The following is a 20,060-nucleotide window of genomic DNA, read 5'->3' as shown; positions in this document are numbered from 1 at the left end:
ACATTTAAATTATTTGGACAGTGGAGATTAATGAGGCATTAAACTGACTGACTCTGTTAGCTGAACAATTAATATTTTTATATTTGTTTATGTGACAGCTTGGGCCATTTATCTGCTGCGTTATTTTGGTTCTGTTTGTTATTGTTGTCTACAAAGCTGCAATATTGCACCCGGGGTTGTTTGAAAGTTGTGCTCATTTTTCATTTGCAAACTTGAACCCTGGGGACAGACACAAAATGGTGGAGTAACTCAGCGGGACAGGCAGCATCTCCGGAGAGAAGGAATGGATGACATTTTGGGTTGAGACCCTTCTTCATTTCCCTCCTACACTTGAACCTTGAGGTATTGGCACTCCTTTGCATCATGGAAGATTCAGTCATCTAACCTTGTCCCTCTGAGCTTAAAGCCATGCCCTCTAAAATGACATTTCCAAGATGTCCATAAGTTCATAAGTGATAGGAGCAGAATTAGGCCATTCGGCCCATCAAGTCTACTCCGCCATTCAATCATGGCTGCTCTATCTCTCCTTGCTAACCCCATTCTCCTGCCTTCTCCCCATAACCTCTGACACCCGCACTAATCAATAATCTATCTATCTCTGCGTTAAAAATATCCATTGACTTGGCCTCCACAGCCGTCTGTGGCAATGAATTTCACTTGGGGGATTTTTTCTTACCTTTAATTTAGTTAGAAGCATGGAGTAGAAACTATTTGTTTAAACTCCCACTTCCAGCAGGTCCTTCCCTTGGTGCAGAGATGGAGTGTCATAGAGTCATAGAGTGATACAATGTGGAAACAGGCTCTTCGGCCCAACTCGCCCACACCAGCCAACAATGTCCCAGCTACACTAGTCCCACCTGCTAGCATTTGGTCCATATCCCTCCAAACCTGTCCAGTCCATGTACCTGCCTAACTGCTTCTTTAATGTTGGGATAGTCCCTGCCTCAACTACCTCCTCTGGCAGCTCGTTCCATACACCCACCACCCTTCGTGTGAAAAAGTTACCCCTCAGATTCCTATTAAATCTTTTCCCCTTCACCATGAACCCATGTCCTCTGGTCCTTGATCCACCTACTCTGGGCAAGAGACTGTGTGTCTACCCCGATCTATTCCTCTCATGATCTTATACACCTCTATAAGATCACCCCTCATCCTCCTGCGCTCCAAGGAATAGAGTCCCAGCCTACTCAATCTCTGCCATAGCTCAGACCCTCTAGTCCTGGCAACATCCTCGTTAATCTTCTCTGTACCCTTTCCAGCTTGACATTTTCCAGCAAGAGTGGTCAGTTTTCACCTATGGACAGCAGCCAGTACCAATCTCACTCATCGACGACTTTGTCACCTGTGCATTAGTTGCTTGTGCGTTTTCCTTGTGAACATTGCCCAGTCTTAATCTCAATGGTCAACCCTTAACTGTACACCTCCACAAAAGGCCATTCGGGTGAGTAGAATAGGTTTGGTCCACAGAACAGGAGAGCAAACGGCCCTTGATCTAGACTCTCTCTTTCTCTCCCTCCCTCATAAAGTTGAGTGGAGAGTGGATGGCTCATGCCTTCATTGTTCTTGCTCCACTCTCTCTCAATCACTCATTCCGTCTCTCTCTGTCTACTCCTCATGTCCCCCACCTCCCTCCATTCTCCACGCCCTCGCTTTCTATTACCGATTCCCTCTTAGTTTGTTGCTCATGAGCTCTCTCTCTGTAATCCATGTCATTTCTCTCTCCATTGCTCATGCCCTTTGGTGCTCTTGCAACCTCTCTCTCTCTCTCTCTCTCTCTCTCTCTCTCTCTCTCTCTCTCTCTCTCTCTCTCTCTCTCTCTCTCTCTCTCTCTCTCTCTCTCTCTCTCTCTCTCTCTCTCTCTCCCCCCCCCCCATCTTTTATAGCTCTTGCTCTCTCTCTCTCTCTCTCTCCTGCCTCCTCCCCACTGCACATCCTCTCTCTTCACCCACACGCTTTCTCACTCTCGAAGTTGCTCATGCCCCTTCCTTAGTGCTCACGTCCCCTATCTCTCCCCCTTTTCTTTCTCTCTCTCTCTCTTTCTCCCCCTCTCTCCCTCTCTCTATCTCTCTCCCTCCCCCTCTCTCTCTCACTCTCTCTTTCCCTCTCTCACTCTCTCTTGCTGTTGGCCAGTGCTTATCACTTGCCCCCTACTACCCCCTTGTTTCATTCGTGCTGCTCTCCTCCCCGTGGGTTACAAGCCTCAATCTCCCGGCTCCATTATGAAGCCCCCTGCAGTTCTGCCACAGTGGCCCGCCAAGAAGCGGGTGAGCGGGTGCCTTTGTGCCCTGGTCATCACACTGGGTCAGCTCTGAGCAGGATGGGCTGCTGCTGAGGGATTCCACACAACAGCTGTGCCTGGCGGTGGGATTACACAGGGGGATTAAGCTAACGCACAGAAATCTAGAATCAACATTTTAACCAGTCCGCAGAGCAGAGCAATTACAGTCCAAGCATTTTTAGAAACATTTGTCTGGCCAAACAGCCTGTACCTTTTTAATAGATTAATCCCACTTTAATCATATCCTTTAATCCTTTCTCCCTCCAGAAAAAACATCTAATTGCATCCTCAACCTATTTGTCCTGCCAGCTTCAATCTCCACCTCCCCGCCCCCAAAACCCCAAGCAACTTATTCCTCTGCCTTCCAGTGAAAATCTTCTCCAGTTTCTCCTCCCACATCTCTTCATATTCCTCCTCATGCAGTCCTCATTACAAACGCACCACTGCCTTGAAAACACGAGTGAATTTTGCAAAATGCCTTTTCAGTCACGTGAGGGTGCAGCGGGTAGAGCTGCTGCCTCAGAGCGCCAGAGACCCGGGATCCATCCTGACTCAGGGCTCTGTCTGCACGGAGTTTGTACGTTCACCCCGTGACCAGGTGGAGAAGAGGGAGGGGATGAGGGGGTGTTGTTAGAGTGTACCTACAATTGGAGAATGCAATGTGTCACCTTCCCTTCCTGGAGGTGCTGCCACATAGCTTTACTTGTAATTCTGCTTCATGCAGTTCTTCCATTATTGAGCTCCAGTCATTGTTTTGCTCATCTCCAGATTGCTTGCCATCTTCACACCATTCTGCTGCTTTACATGAGTCGTTATATTTATTGCTACACTTATTGTATTTATTGTTTACTCTGAGCTTCATGCTAACTAACTATTTCATTGCGCCTGGCGTTTGTGACAATAAACTGATGGCAATCTGAGTTGTCACTGGTTTTGCATATATTGGGGTGCCGCAAAGCTCGGTGCTGGGACCCCAGTTATTTACAATATATATGAACGATTTAGACGAGGGAATTAAACGTGACATCTCCACGATTGCGGATGACACACAGCTGGGTGGCAGGATGCTATGAGGCTGCAGGGTGACTTGGACAGGTTGGGTGAGTGGGCAGATGCATGGCAGATGCAGTATAATGTGGATAAATGTGAGGTTATCCACTTTGGTGGCAAGAGCAAGAAGGCAGATTGTTATCTGAATGGTGTCAGGTTAGGAAAAGGGGAGGTGCAACGAGACCTGGGTGTGCTTATACATCAGTCATTGAAAGTAAGCATGCAGGTACAGCAGGCAGTGAAGAAAGCTAATGGCATGTGAGAGGATTTGAGTTTAGGAGTAAAGAGGTCCTACTGTAGTTGGAGAGACCGCCCTGGTGAGACCGCACCTGGAGCATTATGTGCAGTTTTGGCCTCCTAATTTGAGGAAGGACATTCTTGCTATTGAGGGAGTGCAGCGTAGGTTCACCAGGTTAATTCCCGGGATGGCGGGACTGACATGTGATGAAAGAATGGGTCGACTGGGCTTGTATTCACTGTAATTTAGAAGGATGAGAGGAGATTTTATCGAAACATATAAAATTCTTAAAGGATTGGACAGGCTAGATGCAGGAAAAATGTTCCCAATGTTGGGGGATTCCAGAACCAGGGGTCACAGTTTAAGAATAAGGGGTAGGACATTTAGGACTGAGATGAGGAAAAACCTTTTCACCCAGAGAGTTGTGAATCTGTGGATTCTCTGCTGCAGAAGGCAATGGAGGCAAATTCATTGGATGTTTTCAAGAGGGAGTTAGATTTAGCTCAGGGCTAAAGGAATCAAGGGATATGGGGAAAAAGCAGGAATAGGCTGCTGAGTGTAGATGATCAGCCATTATCATATTGAATGGCGGTGCTGGCTTGAATGGCCGAATGGCCTACTCCACCACTTATTTTTCTATGTTTCTATGTTTCTATGTTATTCCAGCAAACGTCACCCATCCATGTTCCACAGAGATGCTGCCTGACCCGCTGAGTTACTCCAGCACTCTGTGAAACGTCACCTATCCATGTTCTCCAGAGATGCTGCCTGACCCGCTGAGTTACTCCAGCACTCTGTGAAACGTCACCTATCCATGTTCTCCACAGATGCTGCCTGACCCACTGAGTTACTCCAGCACTCTGTGAAACGTCACCTATCCATGTTCTCCACAGATGCTGCCTGACCCGCTGAGTTACTCCAGCACTCTGTGAAACGTCACCTATCCATGTTCTCCACAGATGCTGCCTGACCCGCTGAGTTACTCCAGCACTCTGTGAAACGTCACCTATCCATGTTCTCCACAGATGCTGCCTGACCCGCTGAGTTACTCCAGCACTCTGTGAAACGTCACCTATCCATGTTCTCCACAGATGCTGCCTGACCCGCTGAGTTACTCCAGCACTCTGTGAAACGTCACCTATCCATGTTCTCCACAGATGCTGCTTGACCCGCTGAGTTACTCCAGCACTCTGTGTCTTTTTTTCTCTCTGCTTGTTTCCATTTTTCTTTCTTCCCCTCCCGCATCGCCCCTTTGGGCGTTTGCAGGCGAGTGTGTTATTGTGTAAACACATACTGTTTAATTGCACTGTTATGTTCTCTCAGTAAGGGCTGCAATCTCTCTGCCTTTATTCGGTGAGGATTCTCAAATGCAGCTTAACCGCGTCACCTTAAATAGCAGCAATGTAACTTTTTTATAGATGCCTCTAACATTTCAAAAGAGGTGCCAGATCCCTCGAGCAGGAAATTTATTGAAGGAGATTAAAACAGGGAGTTTTATCAGGAAATATTAGAAGTCATGTCATGAAGACATTCGACATAATTATAGCCTGCACTCAGCGGGTGGAAGGAGGACGAGGCAGAGGTACTAAAGATCTGTCAGGGTAGAAGATATAAGCATTCCGTTATTATTCCCTGACTGGGGGGGAGGGGGTGGTGCAGTTCATCGGAGAAATTGTCACAGGAAACAATTGGTAGCGATGGCATTGTGTCCAGAGGAGGTGGCAGGTGGTGCAGGAGAGAGCCATCCGGAATATCCTGCTAGATGCAGGAAAAATGTTCCCAATGTTGGGGGAGTGCAGAACAAGGGGCCACAGTCGAAGAATAAAGGGGAGGCCATTTAACACTGAGGTGAGAGCAATTTGTTCACCCAGAGAGTTGTGAATTTGTGGAATTCTCTGCCACAGAGGGCAGTGGAGGCCAATTCACTGGATGAATTTAAAAGAGAGTTAGATGGAGCTCTAGGGGCTAGTGGAATCAAGGGATATGGGGAGAAGGCAGGCACTGGTTATTGATTGTGGATGATCAGCCATGATCACAATGAATGGCGGTGCTGGCTCAAAGGGCTGAATGGCCTCCTCCTACACCTATTTTCTATGTTTCTATGAAATGTTGGTGTGATACCATGAATAATATGACAGGGATTTCTGTGACATAGTGCTCTCACTGGAGTCATAAGATCATAAGTGAGAGGATCAGAATTAGGCCATTCGGCCCATCAAGTCTACTGTGCCATTCACATGGGTGATTTATCTCTCCCTCCTAGCCTCATTCTCCTGTCTTCCCCTTCATAAAGCCTGACACCTGGTCTAATCAAGAATCTATCCCCCATTCTCTGTAGATCTAACTCTGTAGCTACTAGAATTGTTTCTGTCGAAGAGTCATGGAGTCAAAGTGTCATACAGTGTGGAAACAGGCCCTTCAGCCCAACATGTCCCATCTACACCAGTCCATGCTTGGCCAATAACTCTCTAAACTCTTTCTAATCCATGTACCTGTCCAATCGTCTCTTAAATGTTATAATTGTCCCTGCCTCTCAATTACATCCTCCGGCAGCTCGTTCCATATACCCACCACTATTTGTGTAAAAAAGGTTTCCCCTCAGGTAACTAAATTCAGGTACTAACTCAATTCAGGTGATTAAATCTTTCCCCCTTCACCTTAAACCTATGGTTGTCTGGTTCTCGATTCCCCTGCACCGGGGCAAAAGACAATGTGCAATTACCCGATCTATTCCTCTCAGAATTTTGATGAATAGAAATTATTTTGCAGAGAAGGAGCAGAATAGAATGAGGTCATTTCTCTTTCCTGATGCATGGTAGCACATTCCTGCTTTCACATGCGAGACGTAATGAGAGTGTAACATGGGAGCAGAGATCCTCTCATGTGTCAGGTACAATGTTCTGACTATTCCGTTACTTTGCCATGTTTCACTGGGGAATGCAAAAACGCCTCTGGTGGCGTGTGATGGTGATGAAAAGGACTTCTTAATTTTCTTTCACTCATTGTTGACTTTGATATATTATTCCTTGATACAGGTGACGGATGGGGGGACTATCAAACAGAAAATATTCACATATGATGCCCTGTTCTCCACAAATTACACTCACATTGATGAATATCATAAGAGCGAAGACTTGGTCTATCAGTCGACAGTGCGGTAAGTCCAGTTACTTTGCTTGTTAGCAGTAGTGAGGATGCTGTCTAATGTACACAGGCTAAATCGTTTGTTGTTCGTGTAGATGAGAAATCTTCCTGTAATATTTATGTAAAAGTAGACATTATAGTGTGATCTGGAGATAGACACAAAAAACTGGAGCAACTCAGCGGGACAGGCAGCATCTCTGGAGAGAAGGAATGGGTGACGTTTCAGATCGAGACACTCAGTCTCAACCTGAAACGTCACCCATTCCTTCTCTCCAGAGATGCTACCTGTCCCGCTGAGTTGCTCCAGCTTTTTGTGTCTATCTTCAGTTTAAACCAGCATCTGCAGTTCCTTCCTACACATAGTATAAGAAAATAACTGCAGATGCTGGTACAAATCGAAGATGTTTTTTCACAAAATGCTGGAGTAACTCAGCAGGTCAGGCAGCATCTCAGGAGAGAAGGAATGGGTGACGTTTCGGGTCGAGATCCTTCTTCAGACTGATGTCAGGGGGGCGGGACAAAGGAAGGATATAGGTGGAGACAGGAAGACAGTGGGAGATCTGGGAAGTAGGAGGGGAAGGGAGGGACAGAGGAACTATCTAAAGTGGGAGAAGTCGATGTTCATATTACTGGGCTGCAAGCTGCCCAGGCGAAATATGAGGTGCTGTTCCTCCAATTCCGGTGGGCCTCACTATGGCACTGGAGGAGGCCCATGACAGAAAGGTCAGACTGGGAATGGGAGGGGGAGTTGAAGTGCTTCGCCACCGGGAGATCAGTTTGACCAACGCGGACCGAAGCGCAGGTGTTGAGCGAAGTGATCGCCGAGCCTGCGCTTGGTTTCGCCGATGTAAATAAGTCTCGAGGGGGGGGGGGGGTTGTTTGATAAGCCATCTGCCTTTCACTGCTTGTCTTCAGTCAACTGAATGACTTTCCTAACTCAAAAATTTATCGTCTGAAGAAGGGACCCGAACTGAAAGGTCACCCATCCTTTCTCTCCAGAGATGCTGGCTGACCCGCTGAGTTACTCCAGCACTTTGTGTCCATCTTCTACAATTTACCTGTCTCCTCTTTCTACCACTAAATCTAACTGGATCCTGTTAGGTTTGGATGAAAGTGCTTTCTCCTTTTCTGAGTTATTTTTCATGAGAAAAATAAATAAGCAAATGGTATTGTACAACAATACTATGTCAACATAACTGTGGGTTCCATAGAACACTTGCCACATCAAGGGTATGTCACAGGATCAATCATTTGGTGGCTATGGATAATCCAGCCTGAAGGAGAGGGTCTCCACCCGAAACCTCGCCCATTCCTTCTCTCCAGTGATGCTGCCTGTCCCGCTGAGTTACTCCAGCATTTTGTGGCTAATCCAGTTTTTAATTGTCCTTTATCTCAAAGAGGTTTGGGAACAACTCCATCCAAGACCACAAGAAATTGCAACTAATTGTGGACGCAGCCCAGACCATCACACAAACCAACCTCCCTTCCATTGACTCCATCTACACCTCACGCTGCCTCGGCAAGGCCAGCAGCATCATCAAGGACCAGTCTCACCCCCGGCCACTCCCTCTTCTCCCCTCTCCCATCAGGCAAAAGGTATAGAAGTGTGAAAACGCACACCTCCAGATTCAGGGACAATTTCTTCCCGGCTGTTATCAGGCAACTGAACCATCCTCTCACCAACTAGAGAGCAGAGCTGAACTACTATCTACCTCATTGGTAACCCTCGGACTATCCTTGATCAGACTTTGCTGGCTTTACCTTGCACTAAACGTTATTCCCTTATCATGTATCTACACTGTAAACGGCTCGATTGTAATCATGTGTTGTCTTTCCACTGACTGGTCAGCACACAACAAAAGCCTTTCACTGTACCTCGCTCGGTACACGGGACAATAAACTACACTAAACTGTAACTGAGGATGGAACATGAGAGTGGGGAGGTAATGGTTGAGTCGGCGAGTCCACTTTCAGAGGACTACTTTCAACCTTCATCGTGAGGACTCAGGAGAGATACACCGATCAGCCAAAACATTATGACCTGATGAGCCAAAACATTATGACCACCTGCCTAACATGCTGTTGGTCCTCCGTGTGCAGCCCCATACGCAGCAGGGTGCGATGCACTGTGTATTGTGATACATTCCTCCCGTGACCACCATTAAAATTGTGCCACAGTAGACCTTCTGTCGGTTCGGACCAGACGGGATAACCTTCGTTGCCTTCGTGCATCGATGAGCCTTGGGCGCCCAACACCCTGCCTGTTGCCGGTTTGTGGTTTGTCCCTCCTCGGACCACTGTCGGTAGGTACTCACCACTGCTGACCGGGAGCACCACACAAGCCTTCAGAGATGATCTGACCCAGTCGTCTGGCCATAACAATTTGGCCCTTGTCAAAGTCACTCAGGTCTTTACTCCTGCCCATTTCTCCTGCATGCAACACATCAACTTCAAGAACTGACTGTTCACTTGCTGCCTAATATATCCCACCCCTTGACAGGTGCCATTGTAACAAGATAATCAATGTTATTCACTTCGCCTGTGAGTGGTCCTAATGTTTTGGCTGATTGGTGTATCTTAACCATGGAGCACACGATCACCAGAATGAGAACAGTGATCACAGAATGATAGCGGGTTTGAATTTCCTTGAGTTCCAAAGTTGAGGAAATCTAATTACGCTGTTTAAAATGATGAAAGGATTTGCTGACGGAGATACATGGATACGTCTGTGAGGGAAATCTAGAACAAGGGGGCATAAATTTTGAAATAGAACTAGGTCATTTTCAATGTCATCCGTAATGCTTTAGTGAAATAAAATTAATTGAATGGCAGAACAAGCTCAATGAGCCAAATGGCCTTTGCTTCTCATCGTGACTTAATTTAATTTTATTTCCTTTGAGTTAATGCCTGGGTTGCACCTGGCAGCCCCTGGGCACATTATTTGTGATCAGGAGCTCACATCGAGTGGGAAAGCACCACACACATCCATACCCTGTTGCCCTGTGGTCAGCTTGTTCCAGCCTTCACCCCCTCCCGCTAGATGTTGACTCGAGGCGTCCAGTTCCGCCAGTCAGTAACGCTGTGACTGATGTACAAGCACACCCAGGTCTCGTTGCACCTCCCATTTTCCCATTCCCTGTGAGGTTTCCTTTGATGTGACTGCTGGGAGGGGGCTATGTGATCTACGTCTCCTGGCACAGAGAGGGAACACAGGTCAGCAACTCAACGCAGAGGTCAGCATGCACTTACTCTGTGTGGCAATTCCCCATCACCACTTCCAATGGTACTCCCTGAACCAAGCCTTTCATTCATTCTGATCATGGGTGGCAGAGAAGCATTGCTACCACCACGTAGGATATTAATGTGGACAGATGCAAAATGTCTGGAATTTCTTGCGGTCTTGGATGGAGCTGTTCCCAAACCTCTTTGAGATAAAGGACAATTAAAACCTGGATTAGGCATAAAATGCTGGAGTGTCTCAGCGGGACAGGCAGCATCTCTGGAGAGAAGGAATGGGTGACGTTTCGGGTCGAGACACTTCTGAAGGTTCTGTGGGCACACTGGGCCGAAGGGCCAGTTTCCACACTGTATCACCCCATGACTCTAAGAAGGGTCTCGACCCGAAACGTCACCCATTCCTTCTCTCCAGAGATGCTGCCTGTCCCACTGATTTACTCCAGCATTTTGTGTGTATCTTTGGAGTAAACAAGCATCTGCAGTTCCTTCCTACACATAGGGTATTAATGAATGTGGCCTGGCTCGAACCATGCTCGTGGAAGTTGTGCACAAGTCTTGCAGATGCCTGTTGCCACTTTTTTGCCATTGGATCCCAGCCTGATGGCATTTCAGCTCAGCTGCCACTTGAAGAATCAATCAGAGCTGCAGAGATCAGACATTAATCACCGTCCTGACAGGTTGTTGGACAACCTCCTGCTGACTGCATCCTCCCACCCTTTGCCCTTCACCTCTCTCCGCCTCGCCACGCAGTGAGAGATGGGGAGAATCCAATGCAGTTGCCGTCATTATTGATTAAAGCCTTCTCGCCTCACAACTTGACAAATTTGATTGTAGAAATTATTTGATATTGGAGTGGTGATGAACTGATTAAATTTTCAGCAAAATCCAATCTTTACTTTTGCAGAAGGATGTCTGAAATAGGTTTGCCAGCTCTTGATCTCCCCAGTGTGATGGATTTTGATAATTTTCCAAAGTGCGAACTTGAGTTTCAACCTTGCTTGATTATGATATCTTTCAATGGTAATTTCGAGGCAGTCAAGACAGAAATATGCATGTAACATCCCGATTATGTTATGGGTCAAGAGTGATCAACAGAGAAATAATCAGTTCATCAGAATCTCTTTGTGAGGCTACTCCAGCAACCTAATTACAATGTTAACTCAATGAGTCAAATTCCAACAACCAATTAACTCTGGACATTCCTAACACAATGGAGTTTCAGTTTGGAAAGGAATTGTCCGTTCATTCTTAGCAATTGTTAATTCTCTTAATTTATCTTCCTTATTCCCGATTCCTTATTTTATCAATGGTCTTCTGATGTTTCTTTGGATTCTCAGTCTTGCAGCGTCAAATATACCAGCCTCCATGCCCTTCAACCTTTCTATGAACTTATATATTCATTAAATAGTATATTCATACTATCGCAACGTTTAAGAAACATTTAGACAGGTAGATGGATAGGGCAGGTTTCGTGAGATATGGACCAAAAGCAGGCAGGTGGGACTAGTGTAGATGGGGCATGTTGGTCGGTGTGGGCAGGTGGGACTAGTGTAGATGGGGCATGTTGGTCGGTGTGGGCAGGTGGGACTAGTGTAGATGGGGCATGTTGGTCGGTGTGGGCAAGTTTGGCCGAAGGGCCTCCTTCCACACTGTATGACTATGACTAAAATATAGGAACATTCTATGCCACGTTACCATATTTTCTTACAACAAAGAAGGATATCTTTTCAGATCAACAAGTCTATGCCGATTCATTGACCATTAATTTCCCTTGTAACCCATTCTCCTCGCACTCCCATCAACCCCACCCCTAGATTCTACCGCTCACCAACACACAAAGAGCACTTCTCAATGGCCAACGAACCTACCAGCCCACTCGCCTTTCATATGTGGGTGGGAACTAGACCACCCAGAGGATACCCAAGAAATTGCAGAGTTGTGGACGCAGCCCAGACCATCACACAAACCAACCTCCCTCCCATTGACTCCATCTACACCTCACGCTGCCTCGGCAAGGCCAGCAGCATCATCAAGGACCAGACTCACGCTTGTAATAGGTCCTATTACAAGCATGAGGTGCAATAGTAATTTTACAAAGAAATAAATAAATAAATGGTATCAGGACCTGGTAACGGGAGGTAAAACAACAAAACAGACTTGGTTGGTAGTCCCCTTCCTGCGGAGTTTAATGTTATAATAGAGCGATTGTTTCTACCCCTTTTTTTTTTTTTTTCTTTCTTTTCTAGGGTCTACTTTCTTACTTTACTTCCTTCTCTACTTCTTTTCCAAGGGGCTTTCTTTTCCCAACACTCTCTTGCACTTCACGACTCTTGCGCACTTTCTTTCCTTACTTCTTTACTTCTATCTTTTTCTTAAAGCTCAAAAAAATGAAGCGGTATAAAAAATGTATTAAGATATATCTGTTGTATTATTGTAATTTACCGTACTTTTAATAAAAATATTTTTTAAAAAATAAAAAAAAAGGACCAGACTCACCCCGGCCACTCCCTCTTCTCCCCTCTCCCATCGGGCAAGTACAGAAGTTTGAAAAGGCACTCCTCCAGATTCAGGAACAGTTTCTTCCCGGCTGTTATCATGCGACTCATCGCCAGCTAGAGTGTGGTTCTGACCTCCCATCCAACTCATTAGAAACCTTTGAACTTTCTTTAATCGGACTTTATTGGATTTCAATAAGATATCTTTGCAATAAATGTACCCTTTATCTGTGCACTGTGGACCGTTTGATGCATCCATGTATCATGGTTTTCTTGACTGAACAGCACACAAACATAAGCTTCTCACTGTATCTCAATACAAATGATAACTATAAACTAAAGATAGACACAAGATGCTGGAGTAACTCAGGAAGACAAGCAGCATGTCTGGAGAGAATGAATGGGTGATGTTTCTGGTCGATACCCTTCTTCAGACTCAGAGTCAGGGGAGAGAAACTAAAGTAAACTACAGTCAGAGAGAGAATGTAAAGACTCCGATTAGACAGTGCCTCAAATGCATCATACTTGACTGCGAGTCCCCTTTCGGAAGCTGTGATGTTCTTCACTGCCCTGTCTCCTGTCCTACCTTGTACAATCCACACTTCAGTCTGCAGTGTTATTGAATACAAGCACAGCGCATAAATACCCATTGGGCCTGTGTGTTGCCATTGGAAAGAACAATCTCTTCATCTTCCATAATTGGAAATGTCAAAGACTAGAGGGCACAGCTTGAAAGTGAGAGGGGCAACATTTAACGGAGATGTGCGGGGCAATATTTTACACAGAGGGTGGTGGGGGCCTGGAACGTGCTGCCAGGGGTGGTGGTGGAGGCAGGTACCATCGTGGTGTTTAAGAGGCTTTTCAAAGGACTTTTATTGTCACATGTACCAATTAAGGTGAGAGAGGGATAGAGAGAGAGGGAATGCCAGGGCTACCTGAAGTGAGAGAAATCAATACTCATACAACTGGGCTGTAAACTGCCCAAGCGAAATATGAAATGCTGTTCCTCCAATTTGCGTTTAGCCTCACTCTGACAATGGAGGAGACCGAGGACAGAAAGGTCAGTGTGGGAATGGGAAGGAGAATTAAAGTGTCCAACAATAGACAATAGACAATAGACAATAGGAGCAGGAAGAGGCCATTCGGCCCTTCGAGCCAGCACCGCCATTCAATGTGATCATGGCTGATCATTCTCAATCAGTACCCCGTTCCTGCCTTCTCCCCATACCCCCTGACTCCGCTATCCTTAAGAGCTCTATCTAGCTCTCTCTTGAATGCATTCAGAGAATTGGCCTCCACTGCCTTCTGAGGAGTGGAGATCAGGTTGGTTCAGGCGGGCTGAGCGAAGGTGTTCTGCGAAACGATCAGCCAGTCTTCGTTTGGTCTCGCCAATGTATAAGAGTCCACATCTTGACAACAGATACAGTAGATGAGGTTGGAGGAGGTGCAAGTGAACCTCTGCCTCACCTGAAAGAACTGTCGGGATCCCTGGACAGAGTCGAGGGAGGAGGTATAGTGTCTATCTTTGGTTTAAAGCAGCATCTGCAAATTCCTCTCACATAATTCATAGAATGATTCTGAACCATGTTTTATTGATGGGAGGAACACAACCTCTGCTTGGCTGCATGTCGACCAGTGAGTGAATGACTCAGGGAAGCACTGTGAAGTGAGGAGAGTTTCAGTGGGACTGGATTTTTTCTGTATTGCATTTTCATGTAATCAATTACGATTACTGAAAGTCCTTATAATTTGCTTAGCTGCTGTTCTGTTTCGAGTCTACTGCCAAAGACTTAATTTTTTTTTCAGTTTCTTTAAAAATGTTGTCCTGTTATTTTACAATCACCATTTATCAACGGGAGACAGGCTCGTGGTGCGTTCCACGGCCCACTGATCCTCATTGAAGATGTCCCTGCTTGAAGAACAATCGGAGAATTGAAGAGAATTTCTGGCAGAGAAGGCAGCCTTTCAGCTCACTGCGCCTGTGTTCCATCAATATACAACAGGCAGTACAGCTTGTAGAGCTGCCGCCTCACAGCGCCAGACACCCGGGTTCAATCCTGACCTTGGCTGTTGACCATGCGGAGTTTGCACGTTCTTCCTGTGACCGTGTGGGTTTCCTTCCGCATTCCAAAGGCGTGTGGGTTTGCAGGTTAATTGGGCATTGTAAATAGCTCCTAGTGTGTAGGTTGTGGTAGAATATGAGGGGAATTGATAATAACATGGAAAGAATATAGTTGGCACAAAGAACTGCAGGTACATGAATCTTGAGCAATAAACAAAGTGCTGGAGTAACTCAGCGGGTCAGGCAGCATCTGTGGAGAACATGGATAGGTGACGTTTCACAGAGTGCTGGAGTAACTCAGCGGGTCAGGCAGCACCTCTGGAGAACATGGATAGGTGACGTTTCGGGTCGAGACCGTTCTATAGTTTTCAGTTTTTTGAGTATAAAGTATAAAGTTACAGTAGATTAATGTAAATGGGTAGTTCATGGTCAGCAAGGACCAAAGGCCCTGTTCTATCTCACTATGTATTTGTGGACTAGCACGAGGTATGTAGTACTTTAGTCCAATGGTTCTTCAGTGACACATCCAAGTACTTTCTAAAGGAGATGAGGATTTTGTGTTTTATTACCCTTTCTTACAATAGACAATAGGTGCAGGAGTAGGCCATTCGGCCCTTCATGCCAGCACCGCCATTCAATGTGATCATGGCTGATCATCCACAATCAGTACCCCGTTCCTGCCTTCTCCCCATACCCCCTGACTCCGTTATCCTTAAGAGCTCTATCTAACTCTCTCTTGAAACCATCCAGAGAATTGGCCTCCACTGCCTTCCGAGGCAGAGAATTCCACAGATTCACAACTCTCTGAGTGAAAAAGTTTTTCCTCATCTCTGTTCTAAATGGCCTACCCCTTATTCTTAAACTGTGGCCCCTGGTTCTGGACTCCCCCAACATTGGGAACATGTTTCCTGTCTCTAGCGTGTCCAACCCCTTAATAATCTTATATGTTTCAAGAAGATCCCCTCTCATCCTTCTAAATTCCAGTGTATACAAGCCCAGTCGCTCCATTCTTTCAACATATGACATATACAGCAAGTTCCAGATTCCTACCACACTTGCCTCTGTGAATATTGTTCCCACACTGGTTGATATCTGGGTGGTTGAAGCTGCTGGGAAAGTGTGTGCAGAGCACTGCACTGTAACTGTGGACAATAGACAATAGGTGCAGGAGGAGGCCGTTCGGCCCTTTTTAGCCAGCACCGCCATTCAATGTGATCATGGCTGATCATTCTCAATCAGTACCCCGTTCCTGCCTTCTCCCCATACCCCCTGACTCCGCTATCCTTAAGAGCTCTATCTAGCTCTCTCTTGAATGCATTCAGAGAATTGGCCTCCACTGCCTTCTGAGGCAGAGAATTCCACAACTCTCTGACTGTGGTGGGCTGGGGGCTGAGCTGGCACATGCATGGCCCTGATCAAGGCCAACCCACATGATGGTCAAGAACAGACAGCATCGTCACACCACTAGCTTTGCCATCTGTCAATGCAACCAATTTTGTCTCTAAAGCATTCAGCAACAATTAAAATGAAGTAAAATTTAACAGTTATCAATTTAAAGATGAAAACAAATTAAATTATCTAATAATGCTCTAAAGCATGTTAAAATTAAAAACATGAGTTAGCGCGAATAATGTTTAAAAAGCTGACATATTTGATGCTTCAACTTTACGGCTATAAAGCCTCATTCATGTAAGAGTTGCAGGGATACTACACAAGATCAGAGCTCTGGTTGGATCCATCAGCAGATTCCCTCCTGTAAATGTGGGGAATTCCAGCAAGTTGATCGTGTGCTCTTTGACTTGGAGATCTGCTGGCATGAACCTGCCAGCTAATGCCACATGCCCGAGACCAGATATGCATGGGCAGAAGTCCCAGTTAGCAGCTTGTTCCTGGCCAATAACTTTAACTCTTTGGGAACTCAAGATTTTCCAAAAGAGAATTATTTAGTTTAGAGACGCAGCGCGGAAACAAGCCCTTCGGCCCACCGAGTCCGCACCGACCAGCGATCCCCGCACATTAACACTATCCTACGCACACTAGGGACAATTTACACATACACCACGCCAATTAACCTACATACCTGCACGTCTTTGGAGTGTGGGAGGAAACCGAAGATCTCGGAGAAAACCCACGCAGGTCTTGGGGAGAACGTACAACCTCTGTAGAGACAGCACCCGTATTTGGGATCGAACCCGGGTCTCCGGCGCTGCAAGGGCTGTAAGGCAGCAACTCTACCGCTGCGCCACCGTGCCGCCCTTAAAGTGTGTAAAGACTATTGTTCCCATATGTGAGGGAGCACTTTTCTCATGTATCTGGGGTTGGTTCAAGGAAGGGCTAGTTTTCAATTGCTTCATCCCAAGGCTTAAGGCCGATTCATGGTCACGTGAGCCGAAACGGAACAATGAAATACTTGCAGCAGCACACCAGATATACAAACCCCAGAATAAACAACAGAAAGGAAGTTTAGTGCATAAAAAACAAGCAATAATCATGTAAAGACAAAAACAATGCCCCCAAGTCTATGTCGTTGGGAGCCTAGTTTTCCTTTTATTTGTACGGCTCGGAAACAGGCCCTTCGTCCCACCAAGTCCACACTGACCATTAATCATCCACACACTAGTTCCATGTCATCCCACCTTCACATCATACACACTGGGGGCAATTTACAGAGGCCACTCAACTTGCAAACCTACGTATCTTTGGGATGTGGGAGGAAACCGGAGCTCCCAGAGAAAACCCACGTGTTTTTTTTTTAGATTTAGATTTAGAGATACAGCGCTGAAACAGGCCCTTCGGCCCACCGAGTCCGCGCCGCCCAGTGATCCCCGCACATTAACACTATACTACACACACTAGGGACAATTTTTACATTTACCCAGTCAATTAACCTACATACCTGTACGTCTTTGGAGTGTGGGAGGAAACCGAAGATCTCGGGGAAAACCCACGCAGGTCACGGGGAGAACGTACAAACTCCGTACAGACGGCGCCCGTAGTCAGGATCGAACCTGAGTCTCCGGCGCTGCATTCGCTGTAACTCTAACGCCGCGCCACTGGGATGTATTCGTAGTTGGAGGTTGCCCCTTTCTCTCTTGGGGTCTAATTTTCTTTACATTGATATTTTATGACTTTATCAGCCTGTTTCCATGCTGTAGGATTCTTAGCAAATTTGCCATCTTGTTGTGTCCCATCAGGCCTAGGCCTCTGCAGATGGCACTGGATATTGCAACCACTGAGTTCAGGACCTGGGGCTAAGTGGTTTATATCGCCTTATGTAATTGAGCTCAGAACTACTACAAGGAGCCACTTATTATCTATTCATTATGAGAATGCCAAGGAGTAAAAATTAATTACAGGATATAGTTCTATCATCTCTAAATTACATTTTTCTCCTGGGTTAGATATCTTCTATTGTGTTTGTGAACACATAACTTCACACAACCTGCAGCACAACACAGATAACAAGAGGTATGAGAATCTCGAGACCAAAATGAGACATTTAAAATTATAGAAGAAATCCCCTATCCAGTTAATGATTCAAGTCAAGTCATTTGTATAGCACATTTAAAAACAACCCACGTTGACCAAAGTGCTGTACATCAGTTCAGGTACTAAGAACAAACATACAATGGCACACAAACATAACAGCACATACATAAACAGTTCACAGCGCCCCCTCAGAGGGCCTCAAACGCTAGGGAGTAGAAATAGGTTTTGAGCCTGGACTTAAAGGAGTGGATGGAAGGGGCAGTTCTGATGGGGAGAGGGATGCTGTTCCACAGTCTAGGAGCTGTCTATCATATCTATGATATCAAATAGAATATCTGTAGATAGACATTAAATGCTGGAGTAACTCAGCGGGACAGGCAGCATCTGTGGAGAGAAGGAATGGACGATATTGCGGGTCGAGACCGTCTTCAGACTGAGACAGGAGAGAGGGAACTAGAGATTTGGAAGAGTACCAAGAGAATGTAAGGTGTGAAAAGGACAGATCAAAGCAGACGATGCTCAAGGAAATGTACAATGGTTCATTGTTAGCTGAGAGGAAGGTGACAAGGAGGCACACAAATAGTAAAATGAATCAAGAGAACAGTGAAACTAGTTAGAGAACTCGGGTGGGGGAGGGATGTGAAGCATTGGTCACTTGAAGTTATTATTCATACTGCTGGTTTGTAAGCTGCCCAAGCGAAATACGAGGTGCTGCTCCTCTAATTTGCATTGGTCAATAGACAATAGACAATAGGTGCAGGAGTAGGCCATTCGGCCCTTCGAGCCAGCACCGCGATTCACCGTGATCATGGCTGATCATTCTCAATCAGTACCCTGTTCCTGCTTTCTCCCCATATCCCTTGACTCCGCTATCATTAAGAGCTCTATCTAACTCTCTCTTGAAAGCATCCAGAGAATTGGCCTCCACTGCCTTCTGAGCCAGAGAATTCCACAGATTCACAACTCTCTGAGTGAAAATGTTTTTCCTCATCCCCGTTCTAAATGGCCTAAACTGTGGCCCCTGGTTCCAGACTCCCCCAACATCGGGAACATGTTTCCTGCCTCCAGTGTGTCCAATCCCTTAATATGTTTCAATAAGATCCCCTCTCATCCTTGTAAACTCCAGAGTGTACAAGCCCAGTCGCTCCCAGTCCTCACAAGTGTTCTAAGAGGCGCAGGGTGACAGGTCAGTATGAGATGGGAGGGGGAGTTAATATGTTTGGCAAGCAGGAGATCACGTTGGCCCAGGAGGACTGTGGGCTGTGCCACATCCCTTGGGCTGAATTCCAACCAAACCCCTTCCAGTTCAGTTCATTATGCAAGAAGGTGGTTGGATGCCAGATTCTGCGGCACGCACAAATGTAACTCAATTGCAGCTCACATCGCCAGCTCAACAGGCTAAGTACAGATCATCCAGTGTGAAATTTAATTCTAGTGTCTGCAGAGCATTATATAATTGCAATCACTTCTAAATAAAGGAGTCTTTATTTGAAAATGTTCTGGTGATTTAGTGCTGATTGTATCACTGAATTGAGTTTACAAATTGTCTCAATCGACAATTCTATCCAGAGGTTCAAAAATATTGGTCCAAATGACAAAATTCAACAGAAATTAGTTGTATATCTGCCCGGCGGGGGCTTCAATGTCGGGAGCCCCGACCGCCCCGACGTGCAGCGGCAGCGGCGGCGTCTTCGCCCGCCCCGAATCGCGGGGCTTGGGTCGGCCCGCCGCGGACCTTTCACCGTCCTGCGCGGCCTGGAACGTGGCAAGTTCAACAGCCTGACCGCGGGAGAAGACGGCAGGGGAAGAGGAAAGACATTGTGGCCTTCCATCACAGTGAGGAGGGGACTGGAGGAGACTCACTGTGATGGATGTTTCTTTTTGTTTGATTGTGCGTGTTATTGCTTATTTTTATTGCTCTTGTTGTTGGACTGTGGGTAATCTTTCACTTCACTGCACATTTATGTGTATGTGACAAATAAACTTGACTTGACTTGACTTGACGTGCTGGTCTTACAAGAGGTAATTGGGGCATTCCACAATGAAAATTGTGAAGAGAGAAACAGA

The 20,060-nt window shown here is 46.1% G+C and overlaps 1 protein-coding gene across 1 annotated transcript in view; it reads left to right on the top strand.

Annotated features, from left to right (window-relative positions):
* LOC144608068 (immunoglobulin superfamily member 21-like) overlaps window positions 1-20,060 on the top strand; it is a 281,533-nt gene that overhangs the window by 90,509 nt on the left and 170,964 nt on the right. The window contains exon 3 of the mRNA XM_078425347.1: window positions 6,602-6,723. Within this exon, the coding sequence (XP_078281473.1) occupies window positions 6,602-6,723 (122 nt within the window). The remainder of the gene's footprint in view (window positions 1-6,601; window positions 6,724-20,060) is intronic.

The sequence above is a fragment of the Rhinoraja longicauda genome, chromosome 30 (genome assembly GCF_053455715.1).
Source record: "Rhinoraja longicauda isolate Sanriku21f chromosome 30, sRhiLon1.1, whole genome shotgun sequence".
Classification (NCBI taxonomy): Eukaryota; Metazoa; Chordata; class Chondrichthyes; order Rajiformes; family Arhynchobatidae; genus Rhinoraja; species Rhinoraja longicauda.
This window is presented reverse-complemented; position numbering and strand designations above follow the sequence as displayed.